This window comes from Eptatretus burgeri, unplaced genomic scaffold, assembly GCF_056783735.1.
Source record: "Eptatretus burgeri isolate ZD-2024b unplaced genomic scaffold, Ebu_testis_v1 Ebu_testis_scaffold_3182, whole genome shotgun sequence".
NCBI classification, from domain to species: domain Eukaryota; kingdom Metazoa; phylum Chordata; class Myxini; order Myxiniformes; family Myxinidae; genus Eptatretus; species Eptatretus burgeri.
Genome location: NW_028225131.1, coordinates 37,686 through 65,478, shown reverse-complemented (window position 1 = coordinate 65,478; position 27,793 = coordinate 37,686). Strand labels below are relative to the sequence as shown.

Below are 27,793 nucleotides of genomic sequence, written 5' to 3'. Positions count from 1 at the left end.
TTTGGCGCCAGAACTGGTTCCCTGGCGGCTGTGAGCGGACTTGGGCCAAGACCAGGAGGTCGACAGCACCACAGTGTCTCCTGCCCCCCCTCTGACGAGAGCAAGGCCAGCTCGTCCGACGCCAATCCAGGGACAGTTGCGTCCACACCACGGTCCAGCCTGACCACCAGAATAGCTACGTTTTGTGTGTGTGTGTGTGTGTGTACTTGGCGCCTTAGAGGGTTTGAGATCTGTATATTCATTGGAATTGTCTGTGTTTTCCCCACGCCCGATCCCACACCATCCCGTCGAATCGCCCCGGATCCTTTTTCTTGCCGAGTCTTGCTATTTCTGGTCAATAATAAAAACAAATAAACATCATCAACTCAGTGAAAAGTGACTCGTGCCACCTTCCTCGTCCCGTTTGCGGTAGAGCGATTTGAACCGCCATGTTTGGGTTATAAATAAATAAACCGCCTCCATCGTTTCGGCTCATTCTCCGTTGGCGGGACTGTTCAAGTCCTGTGGACGTCACTATATATATATATATATATATATATATATATATATATATATATATATATATATATATATATATATATATATATATATATATATATATATATATATATATATATATATATATATATATATATATATATATATATATATATATATATATAGATATATATATCGGGCGTAGAAAAACATCTCACTGATACATGATTAAAAACACCTCACTGCCACATGATTAAAAACACCTGACTGCCATGGTATTAAAAACACCTGACTGCCATGGTATTAAAAACACCTCACTGCCATGGTATTAAAAACACCTCACTGCCATGGTATTAAAAACACCTCACTGCCACATTACAAACAAGAAGGTATATACAGAATGGTGCCACTACATGGAAAAGAGCATCCTGGTTGCAATGGTCAGGTCAGGTATGGGAGCATGTGCCAGAACAGCGCGTCGCTGCGTCCACTTTCCGCCGGTACTCCAGGGGCCTCCGTCTGGCCATCCCCCAGGCAGATGCCAGGCCCATCCCCATCTCCTTGAGATGATGGTCAACCTGCTGCAACCATGAGGCACGTGGTCGGCCCACTGGCCTCCTCCACTCATGAGACTCCCTCGCTGAGAGAATCTGGTGAGCAGGATCAGCGTCAGGAAAACGAGCCACATGTCCATACAGCCGCAGCTGACGCTCACGGACTATGCAGGTAACAAATCTCATCCGAGTCTCTCTCAGCAACCGCTCGTTGGACACAAAATCCGACCAGCGATAGCCAAGGATTCTCCGAAGAGACCTGGTACCAAAGGAATTAAGTCTCCGTCTCAGATCCTTGGTCAAAGTCCAAGTCTCGCACCCATAGAGCAAGACTGGAAGTACCAAGGACCTGAAGACTCGGGCTTTCGTCCTCCCGCACAGGTACCGGCAGCGCCACACCCCATGATCCAGTGAATCCATGACTCCCCAGGCCCGACCCAGACGTCTATTGACCTCCGGCTCACAACCTGCGGAGACATGAATATCACTGCCAAGGTAAGTGAATCTATCCACGACCTCAACATCCTCACCACAAACAGACACAGACAGGACAGCAGCATCCAAGATGTCACCGAAAGCCTGGATCTTTGTTTTGACCCAAGAAATCCGTAATCCCAACGGCTCCGACTCCTCATTCAGCACCTCGAGGGCCCCCAAGAGGATGTCTAAAGTCTCCGCAAAGATGACTGCATCATCTGCAAAATCAAGGTCCGAGATCTTGACATTGCCAAACGATGCACCGCAACTTGATCTCTCCGACATCCTCCCAAAAATCCAGTCCATACAAGTGCTGAAAAGTGTGGGGGCAAGTACACACCCCTGACGAACTCCAGTAACAACTGGAAATAAGTCAGAGATGGTACCACCACACTTCACAGCACTCTCAGTACCAGAGTAGAGTTCAGACATCAGATCGATCAGTTTTGGTGGCACCCCACGAAGACCAAGAATCCTCCAGAGGACATCCCGATTCACTGAATCGAACGCTTTACAGAGATCAACATAGGCTGCAAGCAGCCCCTGCCGAAACTCTCGTCTGCGTTCGGTGAGGACACGAAGTGCAAGGATACGGTCAATCGTTGACCTCTTTGGTGTAAAGCCTGACTGCTCTGGACGCTGGTGCTCAAGCAGATGGTGGCGAACCCTATCAAGAATTATCCGAGCAAAGACCTTGCCCGGCACTGAGAGCAGCGTCACCCCTCGGTAGTTGTTGCAGTCTTGGCGATCACCCTTCCCTTTCCAGAGAGGGACAACAAGGCCCCTCTTCCAGTCAGTTGGGATGATGCCTGTGTTCCAGGCAGAGCACAAAACTGCATGCAACGACGCGAGTGCAGCATTTCCACCAGCCTTGAGAAGTTCGGCATGGATGCCACAGATCCCTGGAGCTTTGCCCCGTTTCAACTGGTTCACCGCAGCCCGTGTTTCCACAAGCGATGGTGGACCACAGTTGATTCGAGGGTCAGCAACAGGGATTGTAACACCCTTGACGTCCAACTCGACAGCTGGGGGATCAGCCTGGTACAACCGCTCAAAGTAACCGGCCCAGCGGGCCTTCACTTCAGACTCCTCTGTCAAGAGCCTACCACTCTCTGCTCGAACTGCAGTGCTCCGAGGGATGGGCTTGGATGAACGTAATGCGCGAATTCCCCTGTAAGCGGGACGAGAATCACCTGTCCACAGGTGATGCTCTACCCCCTCACAGATTCCTCGCACATAGGCCTCCTTGTCCACCCTCAGTGCACGTACAGTTTTACGCCTCAGCTCCCTGAACAGCTCAGCTCTGCCATTCAGCCTGGCCCTGCGACTCTGGTCAATGGTATCCAGTGTCCCTTGAGAGACAAAATTCTTCTTTGCCCTGCGGTGAACTCCAAGGCATCCACCGGCAACATCAAGGACGGTGGTCTTGAAGGTGCTCCACAACTCTTCAGGACCCCCAAAGCACCCAGACCCCCAAGTGTCCACTCAGCCTGTTCGCAAACTCCTCAGCTACTCTCTCATCCCTGAGCTTGGCAACATCCAGCCTAGGCTGGGATGGTACCATTCTCCAGGATTTAAGGTGCAGCTTTAGAGTTGCTACAACAAGCCTGTGGTCAGTATTGAGGAACTGAGCACTCCGGTAGACCCTGCAGTTCTGGATCATCCTCCAACGACCGTCAATGAGGACATGGTCAATCTCCTTTGCCACACCGCCAGCGTTGGAATACCAAGTCCAGCGATGAGCTTGCGGGCGCTGAAACCATGAACCAGCCACCCTAAGTCCATGACTTCTTGCAAAGTCAAGGAACTTAGTGCTATTCTGGTTCATAGTTCCTGACCCATGGGGACCAACACACACCTCATAACCATCCCTATCAGTTCCAGTCGATGCATTGAAATCCCCCAAGACTAGAAGTGTATCTCGTCTGGGGCACTGATCAACCACAGACTCGAGTGTGGCGTAGAATGTGTCCTTCACGGTAAGATCACTCGCCTCAGTCGGAGCATAAATAGAGACCAGGGAAATGACACCTAAGGAGTGACGAATCCTTAATCTCATAATACGCTCGTTGACCGGTGTTACCTCAATTATCATTGGGGTCAGCTTATTGGACACAGCTACAGCAACTCCTTGGGTATGGTAACCATCAGAGCGACCAGACCAATAGTAGGTGTAACCACCCACCATTATCTCGCCGCAATCCGGTCTCCGAACCTCAGAGAGAGCTGCAATCCCGATGTCCAAACGCTTGAGCTCAGATGATAACAGAGACAGGTGATCATCCTCTCTTAGGGATAGGACATTCCAGGCACCCACCCGAAGGGACCGCCTCAGGTTAACCCAAGGAGACCGCCGTCTGGTGGACGACACCTCAGCACCACTCCGACACACTCTCCCGCAATCTGACCCAGGGATGTTACCCCGTGGTTTCCCTCCTATCAAAGATTGGGGGTCCCGAAGGCTTTGCCCCAATCCCGTCATCCGGTGAGCTGCCCTGCGAAGGGAAGCTGCACAGGAGGTACTCCCACGGAGTGGGTTTTCAGATTTTTTTGCGTTTTTGCGTTTTGCGGAATGAAGCGTTTTACGGTGGCTGGAGTGCAAATCCTGCCACCAACCTCCTAATAAGAAGTAACCCAACTGCAGGAGGACGTCCGCAGACACAGTTGGGCACTAGATATGGATGGCCGTTGGCTCACAAGGAGCTCCTCCGCCCTTTGACAGGTTTTGTTTTTAATCCTGCTGGGTGTCCATATCCAAACACCCTCCTCACCAGAAAACCTGGTGGGGGAGACGGTTTAGTCGCCGACAACCCGACCATGGAACAGGTTAGTACAGGTTTACATGGTACCTGTAGCAGGTCACAGATCGAACCTGACCTGACATCCGAATCTAAAGTGGTTGCAATGGCAACCACTTTAGATGACGAACCTCACTGCCACATTATTAAAAACACCTCCCAGCAACATTATTAAGAAATACCTCACTGCCACATGATTAAAACATATATATATATTGTTGTGGTTGACCAAATTCGCAAACCACCATTCAGGTCCCTAAGGTGAGATATCTCGGAAAGTATATGTGTAGTTAGGCCCAAACCCGTTGTCTAGAGGGAATAAATGTCATTTATGCGTGCTGCGACTCTTCAGGATAGCCGTTTTTCTTTTACTATCTTTATTTTGGACCAACCGCCATTATTACCACCACCAACCACGTCTCAACAGTCATCACAACATCAACCACCCACCACAACGCCGCTTCACCACAACAGCCACGACCTTTACCGTCACACCTCGCAACCGTCGCATCGCCACCGTTCTTGCGCCGCTTGTGGGTACCGGTATTGGACTCGTGCAGGGCGCGCGCCGAACAGCGTGTACAAAACCACGGACTTTCCGCAGAAAAACGGATCAAAAACGACTCACGCCCACTTTTGTTCCGTCCAATCGGTGAGCGAGGGGCGATTTGGCCCCGCCTCCAGGGCGTTGGAGGGCGGTCGCTATATGCAAATTCATGGATCAAAAAGCATTCACGCCCACTTTTTCTCGGGCCAATGGGGAGCGAGGTGAAAGGTCGAAGGCAGGGGGTCAGAGGCGAAGCCACGGGGCTTATATAAGCGGCTGCGTTCATCAGAAAAGTGTCGTCGTGGTGTGCGTTGGAAGGAGTGCAGTTGGGAGTTCGCGGAGTCGGAGTGAAGATGACGGAGCTGTGGAGAGGCGGCGGCGGCGAAGGCAGACGAGGGGGTGCTCGCGTCGGTGCCGGGAGCTGCACACCAGAGAGGCCAGCAACGCGACCGAGGTGGAGGAGGAGACGCTCGCCGCGGGACCCGAGACAGGGTTATATCCTCCTTTCCCCGAGCATCAGCAACCCCCTCCTGTTTCCCCCCGCGCTGAGATAGTGCGACAAAGGGGGCCCCCTTCCCACCCCCTGCCGGACACTGTCCGCGAGGCCCGCGGAGTTGAGGCACCACCGCCGCTCCGCGTCTCATCATCAGACGGGTAGGCCCGACACGGTCTCGGCCCCAGGCCCGCCTACCCCCTCATCCTGGAGGGTGGTTCTCTTTTCTTTTGCTTTGGGAATGTGTGTTGTCGGCGCCGTCTGTGAAGTAAAATTGAATAAGTGTTGCCGTGTGCTCGCGTAGTCGGTATTAGATCTGCATTGTCGCATTTGCTTTTTGTCTTCTTCTTTCCTATGTGCTTTTGGTGGAATTGTATATGTGTGCTTTCCGTTCATCGCGAATAAATGTGCTTTATGTTGAACTGTTTTCCCGCTTCGCTTCGTCATTTCTTTCATTGAATCCTCATCTTGCTTCACGTAAAGGGTTGGTAGTGGGCTGAATACGCCCGATAATTAATCGAACCGTCGAGGCCGACGATAACACCGCTCGGTTATCCCGATAGTACGGAACGGGTCGCTAAGTGGCCCGTGTCCGAAGTCGACCTGCGGCGAGGTGCGATCGCCCGGTCTACCCTCCGTGTGGGTACTTAGGTAGGTCGAATTTGGCGAGCAACCCTATCCCACGCGGGGGCCGATTGGCTCGATTGCGGTGAGACCGAAAGGTCCATCCGTGACTGGTTCCCGGCGTTAGTCCGAGAGGGTCACGACTGGATTGTCCGTCCGGTGGGCGACGTGCCGCGATTCGTGTTACGTGGCCGTCAGCACGCCGGCGGGCGCGAATCCGTAACACTGGTGTCAGGTCGTGCGATACAAATCCATCGCCCTCCTCGCGGCACTGGTATCGGAGAACAGGAAAACGGGCTCTCCTGTCTCCAGCTAAATTCACGGGAATCGGTCCAGGGGTGAGAGAAGCGACCCCCGATTCCCTCCAAATTACGAGCGAGCGAAATTAACCCTTCACGAGAAGCAAGATGGCGTCTCAAGGCGAGCGGGAGCCGGGGGTATTAGAAATGGATGTAGAATGTGTAGAATCCATGGCTCAGGATGAAATCCCCGTGCAGGAAATGTTGGTTGTGCAGGAAAACGAACTCGCCCAACTGAACCCAGAGCCCGAAATGGGTGCGGCAGCGGCCGCGGTGTATGACACCTCCCCTCCCCCTCTCCACCAAAACCCTTCCCCAACCCCTGCCGAAACGGCTCACCCAAGCGCACCCGACATGGCCCAGCTATGCGCCATGCTGGCGGCAATGACAAACGAAGTGAAAAACGAAATAAAAGGAATGAACGAAAAGATGGATACAAATACAAATGAAGTGAAAACGACGATGGATGCGAATACACAGCAAATGAGGGAAGAAATGAAAGAGCTGCGGGGTGAGACGCAGAACATGGGCCGATGCCTGCAGGCGGGCATGAAGGCCGTTAGCAGGGAACTCAAAATGGCGACTCCACGTGTAGGAACGAACGAGCTGGAATGGGGTGCAACGGCTGTCGGGCCCGCGGTGGAGGCAGGTAAGGAAAAAGTAATTCGGGAGACAAGAGACGAGGTGAAAGTAATTGCGAGGGAGAGAAAAGAACAATTAATACGGAAAGCAAGGATGAGGTACGCGGAGATCGTGAAAGAGCAAGGAGTGAAAAACAGGGAAGGACGGGAGCGACTTAAAGAGAAAGCAAAGTTGACCTACATAAAGATAAGGGAAAGACGCCAGAAAGAAGTGGAGACTAATAGACAGGAGGGGACAACAGAAACTTATAAATGTATAGAGACACGGGAGACAGAAAAAATAGAGGAGAGACTGCATGAATTGGACAAGGTTAGAGACGCACACACACACACGGAGGTAGTGGAGGATAATGGGGGTGAGCTGGCGGACTGGGTAGAGACCCAGTGCGAGCACCTGGATGGCCTCCTCCAGGAACGAGGGGAGGGAGTCTGCCCCCTTGAGGCGAGTCACGACCAGGTGAGTTCGGTCGTGCTTTGCGAGTTCGAGGGGAGGAGTGCTGCGAACGGGTGCACGGAGAGCTTGGGGGGTATAGAGGCCCCGGAGACCCTTGTGGGGACACAAATCCCCAGTGTGGTTGTCCCTGTGTGTGTGGTGCAAGGCGTGAGTGCGTCCCCGTGTGTGGAAGCGACCCCGTGTGTGAGTGGTGTGGTGGCGATGGTGCCAGAGTACGTGCTTCCCAGCACGCCGTGTGTGGATGAGGCACCGTGTGTGAGTGAGGCCGTGTGTGTGGATGAAACGGCCAGTATGAGTGAGGCACCGCGGGTGAGTGCCCCCGCGTGTGTGAGTGAGGCACGGAGTGTGGATGAGGAACCGCGGGTGAGTGCCCCCGCGTGTGTAAGTAGTATGGTTTGTGTGAGTAGTGAGGCACGCGTGAGTGAACGGCCGAGTGCAAGGGAGACCGTGTGTGTGAGAGAGCGGTATGTGAGGGAGATGTCGGTTGGCATGCGGGAGCACGCAGCCGCGTCTCCCGGGGTGAATGTGATGGAATGGACTGTGAGCGTCGTAACACGCAGGTGTGCGTGGGTCGAATGGCGACGACGACGGCGACAGAGGAAAGAAAGCCGAGTAGCGGCTGTAGTTGTTTCGGGGACCGTGCCGGGTTCACCCAGCAGTGAGCACGAGGTCCGTGCTGTGCAACGCACGAGACCACCACGTGCTCGCTTGCGAGAGTGAAGTCCCGGTCCGGAAACGCACGCGGTGGATTTGCCGATCCCGCGGACGGACAAAGTTTAGGCAGGATTATGGATTTGGACCGGACGGGTTCTCCACGCGATCGTGTGTGTTAAGCTCCAACGGGCAAAGCACATGTGTTCGCGTGGGGAACCCCTCGAGACGTGGGGCTTGTGTTTTTTTATGCGCACGGTGACGTCATGGCTGCACGTGGGGTTGGAATCCGGCAGGAGGGGTATCCCTGCCGGATGGTGCCGTCCAAGGAGGGACGAGGAACACGTGCAGCTGCATGGCGTCACGGGCAGGTGTGAAGTGCGTGAGCTGTGAGTTGCCGCGCTGGTGATGCGCATGAAAAAAAAACAAAAAAAAAAAACAGTAAGCCTCACTTTCGGGTGCACAGGATTCCTGGGCAAGGGGTGGAAGACCCCCTTGCCCAGGGCACAGGATGGAAACTAGTTAGGGGGAAGGGTTAGCTTAGTTAGACCGGCTCCATGGGGCAGGGGTAAGTTCTCATGGGACCCATGGAATGGATTAGTTAGAGGGATTATAGCCAGATTTAGGTTGGGAAATAAAATGATTTCTTTGGAGACAGTGACAGACTTGCGGATGTGTAGCGGGGACGTAGCTTAGCTACGTAGGTTAAAAGGAACGTGCTACTAGTTTCAGGGACGACGTGGGAGCACGAGTTAGTTAGGGGATGTAGTTAGAAGGATGGCAGAGTTCAGTGGTGAGTGTGTTGAAGAGTTGGTGAGTTGTGAGGCATGTGCTTGGTGAGTGAGTGAGGCCAGCGGGTCTGTGTGTGTGGAGTGAATGGGGAATGCATGGTGCGATGAGTGATTGGGGGGAGGAGTGACTCCCGCCCAAGGGACCCCGGGGTCAGTATAAAGTGAGTTAGGGGGTTAGTTAAATTGAAAAATGGAGGTCGTTTTGCTGTTGGTGGGAGTGTAGGCTCGAAACCCGTTTGGAGGGGTGCAGGAGCCCTGTTGACGGGCTTGGGAGCGTGGCTGCGAAAGGTGAGTATCGCTGAGTGGGTACCCCGGGCACCAGGCTAGTCGGCCGTGGTAGGCCAAGGGCCCATGGGGGGCCGGGATAGCGTAGTGGGCACGGGTGCGCCTGCTTGGTGCGGGGGCCCGGGGCGCCATTAGCCGCGTGGGCAGTGTTGTGGGCAAGGGTGACCCTCGGAAAGGGGCCTGGGAAGCCAGCCTGCCACGTGTGCGTTTCAGGGGAGGTGCCATGGGGGGCACTCCCCGGTGTTAGGGAGCTGGTAGGCTCGGAGGCAGTGTAGTGCCCGGGGGTGCCATAGCTGGGGAATTGGCAGAGGGTCGTGCCTGCCAAAGGGAGCCACGTGTCCCAGCCATGAGACCGTGTGAGGGCACGGAGAGGAAATTGGGGGGGCGAGGCCCGAAATTGTGAGGACACCAACACAGGCGACGGGAATCTGGGTTGTTAGAACCAATAGTTTAAGCGAGAGGCGCTTGTTGAAAGCCCGGGGGTAGTTTAACAGTTAAATGGATAGGGTAGATTGGGAAGTGTACCCCTCCGCACCATCCATTCCCTCGCTGTCGTTGTGGGCCGCTGGACCCACTTTGGTTATAGATCGCCGAACTCTGGGGAGGCCATTCTGAGGCTTTGTTGGGCCTCGACACAGGACGTTAGCTCTCCCTTACTCCCCTCCGGGAAGGGAACGTAGGGGTTGGGAGTAGGCTAGGTGACAGGGTAGGTTAGCCGAACAAGGACAGTACAGGGGGTTAGGGGACGATTTATAGTGGGGAAGTAAAAGAAAAAAATAATAATAATAAAAAAATAAGTTGGGGCTAAATTGGGGTTTGACAAATTAAGGGAGTGGGTATGTACAGTGACAGGCAAAGGCGATAGGTTGGGAGGGAGACAGGTAGGTAGGTCCGAGCCCGCCTTCCAAGTGGCCAGCACCACCGCACTCCCTCCACCAACCTCCACTGAACGGCAAAGGCTGGCCAGCTTCATCTGCTGGCTGCGTTGCTGCAAGGCAGAGGCCGGCCCACTTCATCGGCAGCTGTTGCGTTGCTGCAAGGCCTGTGCCGGCCGGATCATCTGCAGCTGTGGTACTTCAAGGCCTGTGCCGGCCACTTCGTCTGCAGCTGCTGTGCTTCAAGGCCTGTGCCGGCCAGTTCATCTGCCGGCTGTGTTTGCCTGCGACGGTCTTCTTCTGCGGGCTGTGATTGCCTGCTCACCTTTGCCATCCCATGCCCACTGCCCACGTTCACCAGCCCCGTTCAATTTTTGCTTTGCCCCCCCCCCTGTTCATTGCCATGTGCGCCAGGATCAAGGCAACAGTTTGCAAGCTGCAAGAACTGCCCAGTTGGCAGCTACAACACGGGCCTGCAGTGGCGGCCCGTGCACCGTGTTTGTGTTCATCCATCCATTCGTTGTGTTCATTGCGTGTGCCACTTGAGCTGGCACGGAGACTGCGTTGTGCAGCCCATGCACCGTTGTGGTTCACTGCGTTCAGTTCAAAAGGGAAGGCCTTGGACTGCGTGTGAGCAGCCAGCCACGTTCCCTGTCACCTGCATTGTTTTGAGCCAGAGACTGCATGCGAGCAGCCTGGCTCCCTGCTAACTGCTTTTCTTTTGCAGAGTTCATTGATCCTGGGCCATGGTTTAGTGTAAAATTTGTAAGTTAAGGTTAAGATGTGCTGTAAATATGAGTGCGCCCCCGGCATGTTTGTCTTAGCGCCGGCAATTTTATTTAAGTCGTCCGTGTGAGTGAGTTTGTTTAGGTAGTTACGCAGCCCTCAGGTTATTTATTTTGGGGACACGAATACCATGAATGTCGCACTCAGGGATCCGTAGGTAAAATGTACTAGGGGAAAACTACACATGATGGCACACGAAAATTTGACGACTCGGGACGAGTCTGTAAAAAGGGGAGGGGGTAGTGTTGTGGTTGACCAAATTCGCAAACCACCATTCAGGTCCCTTAGGTGAGATATCTCGGTAAGTATATGTGTAGTTAGGCCCAAACCCGTTGTCTAGAGGGAATAAATGTCATTTATGCGTGCTGCGACTCTTCAGGATAGCCGTTTTTCTTTTACTATCTTTATTTTGGACCAAACGCCATTATAACCACCACCAACCACGTCTCAACAGTCATCACATCAACCACCCACCACAACGCCGCTTCACCACAACAGCCACGACCTTTACCGTCACACCTCGCAACCGTAGCATCGCCACCGTTCTTGCGCCGCTTGTGGGTACCGGTATTGGACTCGTGCAGGGCGCGCGCCGAACAGCGTGTACAAAACCACGGACTTTCCGCAGAAAAACGGATCAAAAACGACTCACGCCCACTTTTGTTCCGTCAAATCGGTGAGCGAGGGGCGATTTGGCCCCGCCTCCAGGGCGTTGGAGGGCGGTCGCTATATGCAAATTCATGGATAAAAAAGCATTCACGCCCACTTTTTCTCGGGCCAATGGGGAGCGAGGTGAAAGCTCGAAGGCAGGGGGTCAGAGGCGAAGCCACGGGGCTTATATAAGCGGCTGCGTTCGTCAGAAAAGTGTCGTCGTGGTGTGCGTTGGAAGGAGTGCAGTTGGGAGTTCGCGGAGTCGGAGTGAAGAGGACGGAGCTGTGGAGAGGCGGCGGCGGCGAAGGCAGACGAGGGGGTGCTCGCGTCGGTGCCGGGAGCTGCACACCAGAGAGGCCAGCAACGCGACCGAGGTGGAGGAGGAGACGCTCGCGCGGGACCCGAGACAGGGTTATATCCTCCTTTCCCCGAACATCAGCAACCCCCTCCTGTTTCCCCCCGCGCTGAGATAGTGCGACAAAGGGGGCCCCCTTCCCACCCCCTGCCAGACACTGTCCGCGAGGCCCGCGGAGTTGAGGCACCACCGCCGCTCCGCGTCTCATCATCAGACGGGTAGGCCCGACACGGTCTCGGCCCCAGGCCCGCCTACCCCCTCATCCTGGAGGGTGGTTCTCTTTTCTTTTGCTTTGGGAATGTGTGTTGTCGGCGCCGTCTGTGAAGTAAAATTGAATAAGTGTTGCCGTGTGCTCGCGTAGTCGGTATTAGATCTGCATTGTCGCATTTGCTTTTTGTCTTCTTCTTTCCTATGTGCTTTTGGTGGAATTGTATATGTGTGCTTTCCGTTAATCGCGAATAAATGTGCTTTATGTTGAACTGTTTTCCCGCTTCGCTTCGTCATTTCTTTCATTGAATCCTCATCTTGCTTCACGTAAAGGGTTGGTAGTGGGCTGAATACGCCCGATAATTAATCGAACCGTCGAGGCCGACGATAACACCGCTCGGTTATCCCGATAGTACGGAACGGGTCGCTTAAGTGGCCCGTGTCCGAAGTCGACCTGCGGCGAGGTGCGATCGCCCGGTCTACCCTCCGTGTGGGTACTTAGGTAGGTCGAATTTGGCGAGCAACCCTATCCCACGCGGGGGCCGATTGGCTCGATCGCGGTGAGACCGAAAGGTCCACCCGTGACTGGTTCCCGGCATTAGTCCGAGAGGGTCACGACTGGATTGTCCGTCCGGTGGGCGACGTGCCGCGATTCGAGTTACGTGGCCGTCAGCACGCCGGCGGGCGCGAATCCGTAACAATATATATGTATATATATATATGTATATATATATATATATATGTATATATATATATATATATATATATATATATATATATATATATATGTATATATATATATATATATATATATATATATATATATATATATATATATATATATATATATATATATCGGGCGTATAAAAACATCTCACTGATACATGATTAAAAACACCTCACTGCCACATGATTAAAACACCTCACTGTCATGTTATTAAAAACACCTCACTGCCACATTATGAAAAACAACTCACCGACACATTATTAACAAGAATGAGTGAATACTTTCTGGATTCAGACGGAAATCTCCACCATGTGCCAAAATTTCATGGAGCTTCCTCCTCCAACAACAAAGAAAATTATGCGAGAAGAATAATCATTTTCCACAGCCTCACACGAGTGACCCTTCAACCTACAGGGGTCTGTTAAATTGGGTGAGGAATGTTATAGGAAGCTGAAATTTTGCATGCCAGTTCTAACATACATGTAGTACATTGTGTGCAAAGCACAAGCCTTGAAGTGATGAAGTTTCAAAATGGGCTTCTGGCATGGATGTGCAAAAATGATGGTATTCAGACCCCTAAAATGGACACATTTTCCTCATATCTTGACCAATATAGTAGCTCCAAGAACGAGTGAACACTTTCTAGATTCAGCAGGAGATTCTCTATCATGTGATAAAATTTCATTTCTTAAAATTATGTTTCTCTTCAAATAAAAACATGCGAGAAAAACCATCATTTTACACGGCCTATCACATGAGTGATTTTTCCACTTTCAGGAGCCTGTTAAATGGTAGCTACCAATATAGTAGCTACAAGTACGATTGAACACTTTCTAGATTCAGCAGGAGGTTCGTGCTCGGGGTCGAAGGAGCGAACGAAAGAGAAACAGTGAGAGAACAAAGAGTTGAGCGTGTGGAAACAGTCGCTCTCGAGGCGTGCTCGTGGTTCGAAGCAAGCAAACGAAGGAGGGACAGTGTGGAATCTGCCGGGAGAGATGCTGAACCTGAGCACGCCGAGTCTGCCTTTTTGGGCAGTGGGAGAGGCGGCCTGCACGTCGAGTCGGCGATCGACTCTTATGAGGGGGTGATTCTGCAGTGAGAAAAACGGCAGCCGGCTTTGAGAGGTAAGCGTGGAAAAGGAAAGAAAAGGTGATTCTGCGGAGAAAGAAGCTGAGAGGACGGAGTTCAGAAATCGGGCTTCGAGGCGGGAAGGCAAGAGAGGAAACGACGGAGCCTCTGACGGTCCTTGCTCACGTCATGACTCTGTTTGGTTCGCATGAAGTTGCCGCTATGGATTAATCTGTGTCGCGTCGAGAAACGATCCGTTCGATTGGCACATAAAACCAAAATGGTTCCAGACTGGCAGAAAACGCTCGGCATCTGACAACCAGTCTGTAACCGGGATTCTGTTTCCCCAACTGGTAAGGTACAAGGATTACGTTGGTATCGTTATTGAAGACGCGTGACCTGAGGCCTGTGCTGAGCCGGCCGGCGTTTTCAACCCCGGAGAGGGCAGTGGTGAGGTCGGGGCCAAGAGTCGGGCGAGAATCCCGCCACCTCGGATCCACAACAACATATATAGTGTTGTGGTTTAGGAAATTCGCAAACCACCATTCAGGTCCCGTAGGTGAGATATCTCTGTAACTACATGTGTAGTTAGCCCCAATCCCGTTGTTTAGAGGGAATAAATGTGATTCATTCGGGCTGCGACCCTTTAAGATAGCCGTTTTTCTGTTCTATCTTTATTTTGAACCAACCACGTCTCAACCGCCATCACACAATAACCACCAACCGCAACGCCGCTTCACAACAACAACAACGCCAACAGCCACGACCTTTACCTTCACAACTCGCTCTCGCAAACATCGCATCACCACCATTCCAAGCGTCACTGTGGCCAGGGACCGCCACTTTAGACCCTCCACCACCTTCGCCTCTCCTTCTCCGGCCATTCCCGCACCACTTGTGGGCGCCGAGCGTCGGGCTGTCCTGGCCTCGTACAGGGCGCGCGCTGAGCCGCGGGTACAAAGAGCGGCCTTTCCGAGGGGAAGTCAGATCAGGAATGATACACGCCCACTTCCGATCCGTCCAATCATTAAGCGCGGGGCGATTTGACCCCGCCTCCTGGCGCGTCGGAGTAGAATCGAAAAATGCAAATTCGAGGATCAGCGGAGGTTCACGCCCACTTTTCCTCCGTCCAATGGGCGAGCGTGGCTCCACCCCCGAGCCCATCCTGATCCGAAAATTTGCATATGGATTCTCCTGCCGTACTATAAAGCGCCGAGCGCGGGGCGAATTCATTCAGTTTTCTGTTTCGGGCTCGGGCGAGTTGGAGAGGTGTGCCGGCGGCGAAGTGTGGCAGCAGCAGTCAAGACGGGTTTGGAGGAGAGTCGGTCTGTCGGGGTTCTGCAGAGAGGGGAAGCCGGGAACGTGGTCGAGGTCGCAGTGGAGTCGCTCGTCGCGGGACCCAAGCAAGCCAGCTATCCTCTTTCCCCAGAGCATCAACAACCCCCCCTGTTTCCCCCCGCGCTGAGATAGTGCGAAAAGGGGGCCCCGTTCCCACCCCATTCCAAGCGGTGCCAACGAAACCCGCGGAGTCGGGGCACCGCCGCGACATTTGCGGCTCATCACAAGACGGGTAGGCTCCACGCAGTCTCGCGCCCCAGGCCCCGTCTGTCCCCTTGTATTCGAAGGTGGCCCTTTTCTTTTGCTTTTGAGTATATGTGTTGTCGGCGCCGTCTGTAAAGTAAAACTGTGTAAGTGTTGCCGTGTGCTCGTGTAGTCGGTAGTAGATCTGCATTGTTGTGTTCCTTTTGTTACATTTGCTTTTGGTGCATAATTGTTGTAATTGTATATGTGTGCTTTCCGTTTGCCGCGGAATAAATGTGCCTCATGTTGAACTGTTTTTCCCGTTTCGCTTCGTCTTTTCTTTAATTGAATCTCCATCTTACTTCACGTAAAGGGTTGGTAGTGGGCTAAATACGCCCGATAATTAATCGGAACCGTCGAGGTTGACGATAACACTGCTCGGTTATCCCGATAGTACGGAACGGGTCGCTTCAGTGGCCCGTGTCCGGGGTCGACCTGCGGCGAGGTGCGATCGCCCGGTCTACCCTCCGTGTGGGTACTTAGGTAGGTCGAATTTGGCGAACAACCCTATCCCACGCGGGGGGCCGATTGGCACGATCGTGGTGAGGCCGAAAGGCCCACCCGTGACTAGTTCCCGGCGTTAGTCCGAGAGGGTCACGACGGGATTGTCCGTCCGGTGGGCGACGTGCCGCGATTCAAGTTACGTGGCCGCTCGCACGCCGGCGGGCGCGAATTCGCAACACTGGTGTCAGGAGTGGGATACAAACCCATCCCCCTCCTCGCGGCACTGGTGTCGGAGAGCGGGAAAACGGGCTCTCCTGTCTCCAGCTAAATTCACGGGAATCGGTCCAGGGGTGAGAGGAGCGACCCCCGATTCCCTCCAAATTACGAGCGATTCAAATTAACCCTTTACGAGAAATAAGATGGCGTCTCAAGGCGAGCGGGAGCCGGGGGTATTAGTAATGGATTTAGAATGTGTAGAATCCATGGTCCAGGATGAAATCCCTGTGCAGGAAATGTTGGTTGTACAGGACGAACTCGCCCAACTGAACCCAGAGCCCGAAATAGGTGCGGCGGCGGCCGCGGTGTATGACACCTCCCCTCCCCCTCTCCACCAAAACCCTTCCCCGATCCCTGCCGAAACGGCTCACCCAAGCGCACCCGACATGGCCCAGCTACTCGCCATGCTGGCAAAGATGAATGCGGATGCGCAACAAATGAATGCGAACATGAACAAGCAAATGAACGAAGTGAAAACGAAAATGGATACAAACACAAACGAAATGAAGGCGAATATGGAAACAAACGCACTCAAAATGAAGGAAGAAATGAAAGAAATGCGGGGTGAGACGCAGAACATGGGCCGAAGCCTGCAGGCGGGCATGAAGGCAGTAACCAGGGAGCTCAAAATGGCGACTCCACGTGTGGGAGCGAACGAGCTGGGAGGGAGTGCAACGGCTGTCGGGCAGGCGGTGGAGGCGGGTAAGGAGAAAATAATTCGGGGGACGTGTTGGGCGAGAAGCGTGACGGTGACCGAGAGGGAAAAACTAACGAGGGAGACAAGAGACGAGGTGAAAGGAATTGCGAGAGAGAGAAAAGAACAGATTAAGACGGAAAGCAAGGATGAGGTACGCGGAGATCGTGAAAGCAAGGAGTGAAACAGAGGGAAGGGCGGGAGCGACTTAAGGAGAAAGCAAGGTTGACCTACATAAAGATAAGGGAAAGACGCCATAAAGAAGCAGAGACTAATAGACACGAAGGGACAACAGAAACTTATAAATGTACAGAGACACGGGAGATGGGAACGATAGAGGGAAGACTACACGATGAAGACAGGGTTAGAGACCCACCACTACACGGAGGTAGTGGAGGATGATGAGGGTGAGCTCGCGGAACATGTAGGGACCCGGTGCGAGCAGTTGGATAGCCTCCTCCAGGAACGAGGGGAGGGAGTATGCCCCCTTGAGGCGAATCACGACCAGGTGGGTTCGGTCGTGCTTTGCGAGGTCGAGGGGAGGAGTGCTGCGGACAGGTGCACGGAGAGCTTGGGGGTATAGAGGCCTCGGAGACCCTTGTGGGGACACAAATCCCCAGTGTGGTTGTCCCGGTGTGTGTGGTGCAAGGTGTGAGTGCGACCCCGTGTGTGAGTGGTGTGGTGGCAAGTGTGCCGAAGGGCGTGCTCCCCAGCACGCAGTGTGTGAGTGAAACACTGCGGGTGAGTGCCCCCGCGTGTGTGTGAGGCACGGTGTGTGAGTGAGACACCGCGGGCGAGTGCCCCCGCGTGTGTGGGTAGTATGGTTTGTGTGAGGGAAATGGCACGGTGCGTGAGTGAACGGCCGAGTGCAAGGGAGACTGTGTGTGTGAGAGAGCGGTATGTGAGGGAGATGACGGTTGGCATGCGGGAGCACGCAGCCGCGTCTCCCGGTGTGAATGTAATGGGATGGAGTGTTAGCGTCGTAACACGCAGGTGTGCGTGGGTGGAATGGAGACGACGACGGCGACAGAGGAAAGAAAGCCGGGTAGCGGCTGTAGCTGTTTCGGGGAACGTGCCGGGTTCACCCAGCAGCGAGCGCGAGGTCCGAGCTGTGCAACGCACGAGGCCCCCACGTGCTCGCTTGCGGGAGTGAAGTCCCGGTCCGGAAACGCACGCGGTGGATTTGCCGATCCCGCGGACGGACAAAGTTTAGGCAGGATTACGGATTTGGACCGGACGGGTTCTCCATGCGGGCGTGTGTGTTAAGCTCCAACGGGCAGAGCACATGTGTTCGCGTGGGGAACCCCTCGAAACGTGAGGCTTGTGTTTTTTTTATGCGCCGGGTGACGTCATGGCTGCGTGTGTGGTTGGAATCCGGCAGGAGGGTGAATCCCTGCCGGATGGTACCGTCCAAGTGGGACGAGGGACGCGAACAGCTCCCATGACGTCACGCCAAAGGTGTGCGGCTGTGAATTGCCGCGCTGGTGCGCAGGTTGCGAGTTGCCGCGCTGGTGCTGCGCGATTAAAAAAAAAATAATAAAAAAATAAAAAACAGCAAGCCTCGCTTTCGGGTGAACAGGATTCCCGGGCAAGGGGTGGATAATCCCCTTGCCTGGGCACAGGATGAAACTAGTTAGGGGGAAGGGTTAGCTTAGCTAGACCGGCTCCATGGGGCAGGGGTAAGTCCTCATGGGGCCCGTGGAATGGATTAGTTAGAGGGATTGTAGCCAGATTTAGGTTGGGAAAGTGATTTTGGGACATTTGAGGACATGGACAGACTTGTGAATGTGTAGAGGGGATGTAGTTTAGCTACGTAGTGTTAAAAGGGACGACGTGGGAGCACGAGTTAGTTAGGGGATGTAGTTAGAAGGATGGCAGAGTTCAGCGGTGTGTGTGTGTGTGTGTTGAAGAGTTGTGAGGTGAGTACATGATGAGTGAGTGAGGCCAGCGGGTCTGTGTGTATGGAGCGAATGTGGAATGCATGGTGCGATGAGTGATTGGGGGGAGGAGTGACTCCCGCCCAAGGGACCCCGGGGTCAGTGTAGAGTGAGTTAGGGGGTTAGTTAAATTGAAAAATGGAGGTCGTTTTGTTGTTGGTGGGAGTGTAGGCTCGAAACCTGTTTGGAGGGGTGCAGGAGCCCTGCTGACAGGCTGGGAGCGTGGCTGCAAAAGGTGAGTATCGCTGAGTGGGTACCCCGGGCACCGGGCTAGTCGGCCGTAGTAGGCCAAGGGCCCATGGGGTGCCGGGATAGCGTAGTGGGCACGGGTGCGTCCGCTTGGTGCGGGGCCCGGGGCGCCATTAGCCACGTGGGCAGTGTTGTGGGCACGGGTGACCCTCGGAAAGGGGCCTGGGAAGCCAGCCTGCCACGTGTGCGTTTCAGGGGAGTTGCCATGGGGGGCACTCCCAGGAGTTTAGGGAGCTGGTAGGCTCGGAGGCAGTGTAGTGCCCGGGGGTGCCATAGCTGGAGAATCGGCAGAGGGTCGTGCCTGCCAAGGGGAGCCACGCGTCCCAGCCATGAAACCGTGTGAGGGTACGGAAAGAAAATTGGGGGGCGAGGCCCGAAATTTAAGAGGACACCAACACAGACGACGGGAATCTGGGTTGTTAGGACCAATAGTTTAAGCGAGAGGCGCTTGTTGAAAGCCCCGGGGTAGTTTAAGAGTTCATGGTTAGGGTAGATTAGGAGATGTACCCCTCCGCACCATCCATTCCCTCGCTCTCGTTGTGGGACGCTGGACCCACTTTGTGTTATAGATCGCTGAAGTCTGGGGAGGCTATTCTGAGGCTTTGTTGGGCCTCGGCACAGGACGCTGTGCGTTTCAGGTTATTTCAGCTCTCCCTTATTCCCCTCCGGGCAGGGAACGTAGGGGTTGGGAGTAGGCGAGGACGATAGGTTAGCCGAACAAGGACGATAAAGGGGGTTAGGAGACGATTTATAGTGGGGAAGTAAAAATAAATAAAACAAAAAAAATAAGTTGGGGCTAAATTGGGTTTCACAAATTAAGGGGGTGGGTATGGACAGTGACAGACAAAGGTGATAGGTTGGGAGGGAGACCATAGGGTAGGTCCGAGCCCGCCTTCTGAGTGGCCAGCACCACCGCACTCCCTCCACCAACCTCCACTGCGAGGCAAAGGCCGGCCCACTTCATCGGCAGCTGTTGTTTTGCTGCAAGGCCTGTGCCGGCTGGATCGTCTGCAGCTGCTGTGCTGCAAGGCCTGTACCGGCCGGATCGTCTGCAGCTGTTTTCTGCAAGGCCTGTGCCGGCCAGTTCATCGGCCGGCTGTGTTTACGTGGGATATGAAACGTGAAAGTTGAAAACCTTGGGAGTTAGAGTGCGGACAGGAACGGACGGACGGACGGACGGATGGACAGACAGACAGACAGACGGACGGACGACCGGTATCACATAATACGCCCCGATATATATATATATATATATATATATATATATATATATATATATATATATATATATATATATATATATATATATATATATATATATATATATATATCGGGTGTATAAAAATCCGATCACATTCGTTCATGCGGTGTTTTGAAATAACGTGAAGTGTGTTAAAATAAATGGAAACATAATGTCTTCCAGTCTTCTTGAATATTTCGAATAAAATAATTCCAACCTGATATTTTTGACGGGTTTTTATCCTCTTGCCGATCCGTCGTCCGTGTGCACCGAACCCCAAACCAGAAGATGAACACTCATGGGGATGAGAGGCGACCTCTGCTGCATCGTCGTGGATCTACTTACAAACAGACAGGAGATGGTTAATTACACAGAATACCGAGTTACAACCACTGCTGCATAGTTGTGGAGCTAAGTGCACTTGCCAAGGCACGTGAGTCAGCAATATCACCCAAACTTAAACCGAATAAGGGAAATTTTGATCGTGTGAATCAAATGCTTGAGGAGATACAATGGATGGATCACCTTGCTTACGTGAGCTGTCGTGAATCTTGGAGCTTTTTCAGTCAGCATTTCAAACAGAATGTGGAAGGATGCATTCCAAATCCCGTAGCCTCGTCTCAGAAGGGTATCTGGAGAAACCCCGACATCTCCAGGGAAGCCGTGGCACAGTGACGCAAAAAGGCACAAAGCATGGAGAAGGTACACGACTACTGATGGTGTGTTACACTTTGAAAAATACACCAAGGAAGGAAACAAATCACGGCGCCTGACTCAACAAAACTGCCAAGAGGACGAATCAAGCTGAGTTCGGAATTTGAGTTCAAATCGCAATGGTGCAGACCCCTCTGGAAAGTTATCTGAAACATATGGTGAGAAATCAGACATATTGAACGGCTTCTTCAGCAGTGTATTCACAGATGAGGGCCTGGGTAATGAACCCATAATGGAGCAGCACCTTCAAGACCCTGAGTTGGGTGCTGTCCCAAACATCACAGAGACAGTTAGAAAAAAGCTTCGGGCCCGAAAGAGCTCAAAGTTTGCAGGACGGACTGTATTCATCCAAGATGTCTGAAAGAGAGAGAGAGCTCCTGTCATTGCAGAACCTCCACTGATGATCTCCCAAAAGTCTCTCGATGAAGAGGTTCTTCCACAGGATTCGAAAATGGCGACTACCTATCACACCCATTCATAAGACAGGAAGCAAGCTCCTGAGAACTACCGCCATGTAAGTTTGACATCAATGGATGGTAAAGTACTGAAAGGGGGGGGGAGGGAGGTATAATCAGAGATGGCATAACAACACACCTGATGACCCACAACCTCTTCACAGACGGTCAGCATGGTTTTCGGTCGAGAAGATCGTGAACGTCACAACCGTCACGTGCTTACGAGGGACATGCAGTGGATATTTTCTGTTCAGACTTCGGCAAAGCGTTTGATGCTATTTCCACACAAGACACTGTTTATGGAGATTGCATCACGTGGTGTCGGAGGACAACTCCTTCCTGGGATTGGAGCATTCTTCACAAGAAGGCTTCAAAGAGTTACGATTAACGGAGTGAGCTCAAGCTGAAGTCCTGTAAAAGGTGGTCTTCCACGGGGTCGTGTCCTCCGACCCCTTTTGTTTGTAATGTCTATTAACGATCGGCCACAATTGATTAATAACTTTGTGTGCATTTTTGCTGATGACACGAAAATGATGGGTCCAATTAACAATCAGGATCAAGCAGACACGTTTCAAGGTGATTTAAACAAGACGCAGGAATGGTCCACCACCTGGAAACTCCCCTTCAATGAAACCAAACTCAACGTCCTGCATGTTGGAAGGTAAAACAGTAAGAGTGGGTACCAAATGAGTGACGTCACTATTCAGGATGTCCAAACAGAGAAAAACCTTGGTGTTGTGATTGATGACGGACTCAACTTTCATCAAGATATCTCAAAATCCATTCTCAAGGATAATCAGACGCTCGGGATCATGAAAAGGACATTCCCACAATGAACGGACACTCGGCAGAGCGCACACCTCCGGCAGGATGAATAGTTCACCTTTTATATCACACCGGTAGGCCGTACCTGGATCCGGATCTGAACCAAAATCGGATCAATTCGTCCTCGTCACACACACAACGTGTCCACTACATTTCGTAGGAATCCGTTCACAACGTTATCAGATATTCTGTTCATACACAACCAGACAGGGGTGAAAACATAACCTGTAACACAGGCTCGATGGGCCAAATGTCCTCTTCCTTCATAAAAGTCCCTTCCAATCCTTGTGTCCCGCCGTCATCACTCTCTTTTTATTTACACTCATACAAGGATGCACACAATGAACTTACACTGGACCTTGAATTAATTAGGCCCGATTTCTCGGATTCCCGCCTAAACACAGACTGGCCCGATCATTGCCGCTTCGATTGAAAACTCTTCCACACTTATCATGTCTCCACCGTTAAATACTTCGAACATCCACATCACACCCGTCAGTATGAATCACTCAACGGTTTTTAAAGATGAAGTTTAAACCGACGAACTCACTCGATCCATCAACGGCAGGTGGAGAAACCGTTGTGTCCTCGATTCAAACGAGGCGATCAGTGCGCATGCGCGACCCACGTGATGCTTCTTCTTGTTAAATCTTGTGATAATTGTTGTTTTCGTCTTTTCATCTCGTGTTTCCTTGAGGCCTACACTTTTCCCCGTTTGTGTACGTGATCGTGTTTATTGTATTTTCTCCTTGTTGACATCAGTTTATATTTTCTCCACTTCTCCCTCCTGTCCTCCTGAACTTCACCCTCTGTTTCATCGAACAAAAACAATCTTTTCCCTCACTTGACCCCCCGACGTCGCCACGTCACTTCCTGTACCGACTCTTCTTCCTCTTCTTTCTGCGGATCTCCAATCTACTTTTCCGACCCACATTCACCAAACACATTCACGATTTTTTTCTTCAACTTTTCAATTCCCAAATCTTACCTCAACTGAAAATAAAAATCTTTGCTCTTTTAACCTCTCACGTGACACCTCCCGAAACCACGTGTCTCCCCAAACCCTCTTCTTATTCTTCTTCCTGTAACTTTCGACAAACGACCAACTTCGTTTTGTTTGCCGATCGAAATTAATCAAACACCTCGACGATTGTTTTATTCACCTTTTCTTTTCCTAATCTTAATCAAAAATAAATCACCGTCTCTTAAAATATATTACAACTTCTTCTTTCCCCCACGTGGTTCTCGTTATTGCATCATCATTCACTTCTTCTTCTTCCCAGACTTGTTTCAATTCGACCTTTCCTTCATCCCGTATCCAACACGTCCCACTGTTATGTTTCTTTTCTCCATTCTCTCCATTAATATTGTGGACCTCAAATATCCGGGGCCTTCACTCAAACCTTTCAGATCTCTCCATCCAAGTTGCCACTGACAAACCAGACATAATCTGCCCAACAGAAACTTTCCTCCTCCAAGACGTCTCTGACTCCCGAGTGTCTCTCCCTGGTTACTCCCTCCTCCGGTATAACAGGCCTGAGCCTCATCCTGGTGGAGGAGTTGCTCTTCATCAAAGATGATTCCTCACTCACCATGCACTGCACGTTCTCCCCCACACCCCCAGGAATACTTCTGGCTGCGCTTTCCCTCCACTCCCACCTCATGTTTATATGTGTGTTATTGTGTCCACCAAACAGTGATGACTCCATTTATATCTCGGTTTCCAAAAACATGGACCAACTTCAAATTTCCCTGAAAATATCTGCTTGTCTTCCTCTGCTTCAATGGGTTCTTCTGACCACATGCTCATCAAAGTGGACATCTCTCTGGATGCTCTTGGAGAACCGACTCAGCACTGACGAATCTGGCATTTCACTCAGGCTGACTGGCAGGGACTTCGAGCAGCTTTCAAGGTACTAGACTGGTCTACCATCTCTACTTCCTCTGAAATCAAAATTCTTTCCAAGAAACTTGCTCGCTCTCTCTCTCTCTCTCTCTCTCTCTCTCTCTCTCTCTCTCTCTCTCTCTCTCTCTCTCTCTCTCTCTCTCTCTCTCTCTCATGCACAGATTTATCCCCTGTCGTCTTCAGTTATCTGACCCGAAATCCCTCTCATGGTACACTGAAGCGTGTGGTGAGGCAGTTGTCTTGAAACAACTTCCCTTCACCTCATGGAAGGTAAATCTAACTGAGGGTAATCTCAGTTCCTTCCACAAAACTGGGAACAAGTGTGTATCTACCCTCAGGAGAGCCAGAAAACAACTTTTGAATCTCAAGTCTGAACTCTCAAACCTGTCTCCCTCCTCCATCTCCTGGAGGTGTCTGGTTTGGTCTGTTTCTGGTGTATGTTCCCCCTCCATACATCAAATGGCCACACAGCTGATACCGCACATGAAAAGGCTGAATTCCTCATCTCTGTGTTTATTTCCAAATCTTTTGTCCGAAACCAATCGCTTTCCAAACCCATCTTACCCAGTCGCACCCAACTGTCCCTGGAATCTGTGTCCTTTTCTCCTGACAAGGTGGAGAGCTTGCTGTCAAACCTCGACTCAGATTCTGCAACGGGTCCAGACGGCATCAGCTCATGTGTTCGAAAAACCTGCTGCTTTGCTCTTGCTCACCCTCTCTCTGTTCTATTAACCCTCTCATTTGCTCAAGATCATTTGGCATCTGCTTGGAAATCAGCAAACATCACTGCCCTGCATAAAAAAGCTGCAAAAACTGCTCCCTACAACGACAGACCAATCAGCCTTCTCCTAATCATCAGCAACGTTTTGGAATCAATCATCGCTTCAGACATTAAATGCTTCCTCTTCTTTAATGGCTTAATTTGCATTCAGATCAGGTCACTCGACCCTGGATATGCTGCTTCTGCTCTCCCAACAATGGATGGAGGTCCTCAATGCCGGACATGAAATCAGAGCCATATCCTTGGACATATCATGTTCTTTCGATACGCTCTGGCACCCTGACCTGTTCACCAAACTCTCTTCTTATGATATCCAAGGCCATCTCCACTCATGGCTCGCAGGCTTTCTCTTCTGTCGCAGCCAACATGTGGCGCTCAATGGAGTTCTTTCATCTCCTCTTCCTGTCCAGGCTGGGTTCCTCAAGGCAGTCTTTCAGGGCCCTGTTCTTTTTCTGGTTTTCATCAATGATCTCTCTGAATGTCTAGAAAATCCTCTTTATCTCTTTGCTGATGACTCCAGCCTCTGCCGTACCATCTGTCATCCCTCACATCGGCATGAAGTAGCTTCTTCGCTTTCTGCAGATCTGGATAAAATCACTAGCTGCTCCAACACGTAAAATATGTCTTTCAATCCTGACAAATCTCACACTCTATGTCTCTCTGAAAGGACCGTCTTGGAACTCCCCCCCCACCACCCCCATCTTACTTTCTCAACAATCCTCTTGAAGAAGTCCTTTCATTCAAGTTTCTGGGTCTCACGATATGCCATGATCATTCCTGGGAAAGCCACATTTCCAGACTGGCCTCAAAAGCCATTCGCCGACTGGGCATCCTCCATCGTGTAAAGTCCTTCCTCGGCACACCTGAGCTCCTGACCATGAACCAAGCTTTTGTCCATAGCCTGATGGAGTACTGCTATCCGCTCTGGGCTGGTACTCCTGCTTCACGCTGTGGAAACCTCGGCATTTGGGATCATTGGTATCTTCCACGATGAGGCTGAGTCTTTGGCTTTCTCACTGCAGGCAGGTCAGTGGTCTTTCTGCATTCTACCCTCTGCTCTCAGGCCTCCCCCCTCTCTGTCTGAGATATGTCCCCCCCATATTTCCACAGTGTGATCAAGGTCCTCCTCAACCATCTCTTAGACATGCATTTACCAATCTTGTTCAAACTTGTCGCACTGATAAGGAATGATTGCTGACATATGAATGTCATATTTTTTCGAGATCAGATCCAAGATGGTTGACTGGCAGACATTTCGTTACTTAAACGTGTCCCGAAGCATTTCTGGGTTTCTATCAGACATAAATAAATAATAAAACATGTCAGACATAAATAAAAAAAATATTATTAAATGTTACACTGTTTGTGTGATTCAGTTTGTCTACCGCAAAATATATGTACAATGAATGCATATTGTGCGAAATTTGCATTTGCAATAGAAAACATCATACTTGTCACGTGACCAACAATCTTCCACAATATGACTGCGAAAACCACATCATAAATATTCATGACCGAATAACCCAATCGTATGCAATCTTCCATGTCACATGACCACCCAAGTCAGTTGGGCATGTGACTGCCCTCCTGCCTCCAAACAAACAAGTGAGCACGCTCATCCTGCCTCCAAATAAACACGTGACCACGCTCATCCTGCCTCCAAACAAACACGTGACCACACTCATGCTGCCTCCAAATTAACAAGTGACCTCGATCAGGAATTATTGGTTGAGTTAATTGCTGTAAAGTTCGATCTCGAGGGTGGTTCGAGTTAAAGGAGCCAAGGGTCGCGTTCAGTTAAAGACGGTTGAATATTCCTGAAAGAGAAAGTGATGGTTCAAGCGATCCGTTGTGGTTGTGGTTCGATGCAAACTCAGAGCTGGGAGCTTCAGGAAGAGGAACGAGCAAAATGAGTCACAACATCCTCTCTCTGAATTAATGGTTTATTTTTATAGTGTCAAGATCTTTCCCACCACCACCAAACGGAGAAGAGGTTGTGTTTCAACCACTCTCTCTCTCTCTCTCTCTCTTCTGTTTGTCTGTGAGCACGATATCTCAAAATGTTGTAGACGGATTCGGACGGAGTTTGGTGGACAGGGTGTCTGACAAAGACGAACTGAATAGATTTTGATGAAGATCCGGATACAAGAATTTTAAAAACGTGATATTTCAGTCTTCACCATTAAGAGATCGGGTCAAAAACAACACATCCATCAGGACCACACTCTGTACAGAGAATCAGAGGTGTCACAGCAGTCTCCTGGGGGATTGGAAATATTCCTGGAGGGGTCACAACTCTGACACAGGATACTGAAATGGCTCAATCATCCCAGCAAGCTGCTACTCATTTTACCACCTCACAAGGATGACAGGCCCACCTGGTATTAATTAAATGGACAAGAGGGATTTGAACTCAGGACCCTCGGATCCCAAACCGACCACCTTCACCATGAAGCCAACACCAAGCATCCAAAAACAATAGGGAGCACGATATTTCAGAAAGTTGTGGAGGATTCAGACAAAAAACGAGGTGTTTGAGTTGAGGAGGTGAGAAGTAAAAGCCGAACGGATTCGATTTTGGTTCAGGTCATTTGGCTGAGATGTACCTGGTGGTGGAGGAGCAGTTTGATTGACCCTGCATGTTGTACACAAATCGAAGGCTTAAAGATGGATCTCCAGTAAAAATCGCAGGTGTCTCTGTTCGATATTCATACAAGTAAGTAATTGGAAAGGTCATGGAGACCTTTCCGGGCCCAGATGGCCATGCTCAAACTGCTCGGATTCAAGTTCGTGGCAAGAGCTATATTCGACCTCTCGCGAAACTGATCTGGCTGCCAAAGCTTGAGGACAATGAATGAGAGGCCAATGGATTGAGAGACTTTCCTTTTCTACAAATTTGTGGGTGGCTGTTACAAAGACTTTGCTGTTTTA

General features: G+C 51.3%; 1 protein-coding gene across 8 annotated transcripts in view; it reads right to left on the bottom strand.

The window, feature by feature from the left end:
* The window catches only part of LOC147006378 (uncharacterized), a 57,181-nt gene that overhangs the window by 4,708 nt on the left and 24,680 nt on the right, over window positions 1-27,793 (bottom strand). For 5 of the 8 annotated variants that reach the window (XM_085868966.1, XM_085868960.1, XM_085868962.1 and 2 more), the window contains 2 exons: window positions 20,707-20,813; window positions 20,399-20,518 (listed from right to left, as the gene is read on the bottom strand). The exons of 1 other annotated variant lie outside the window; for it this stretch is intronic. In XM_085868966.1, coding sequence (XP_085725092.1) covers window positions 20,399-20,518; window positions 20,707-20,813 — 227 coding nt within the window. Of the gene's footprint in view, window positions 1-20,398; window positions 20,519-20,706; window positions 20,814-27,793 lie in introns of those variants that run through there. 2 more of the 8 variants (XM_085868963.1, XM_085868964.1) reach the window with 2 other exon arrangements.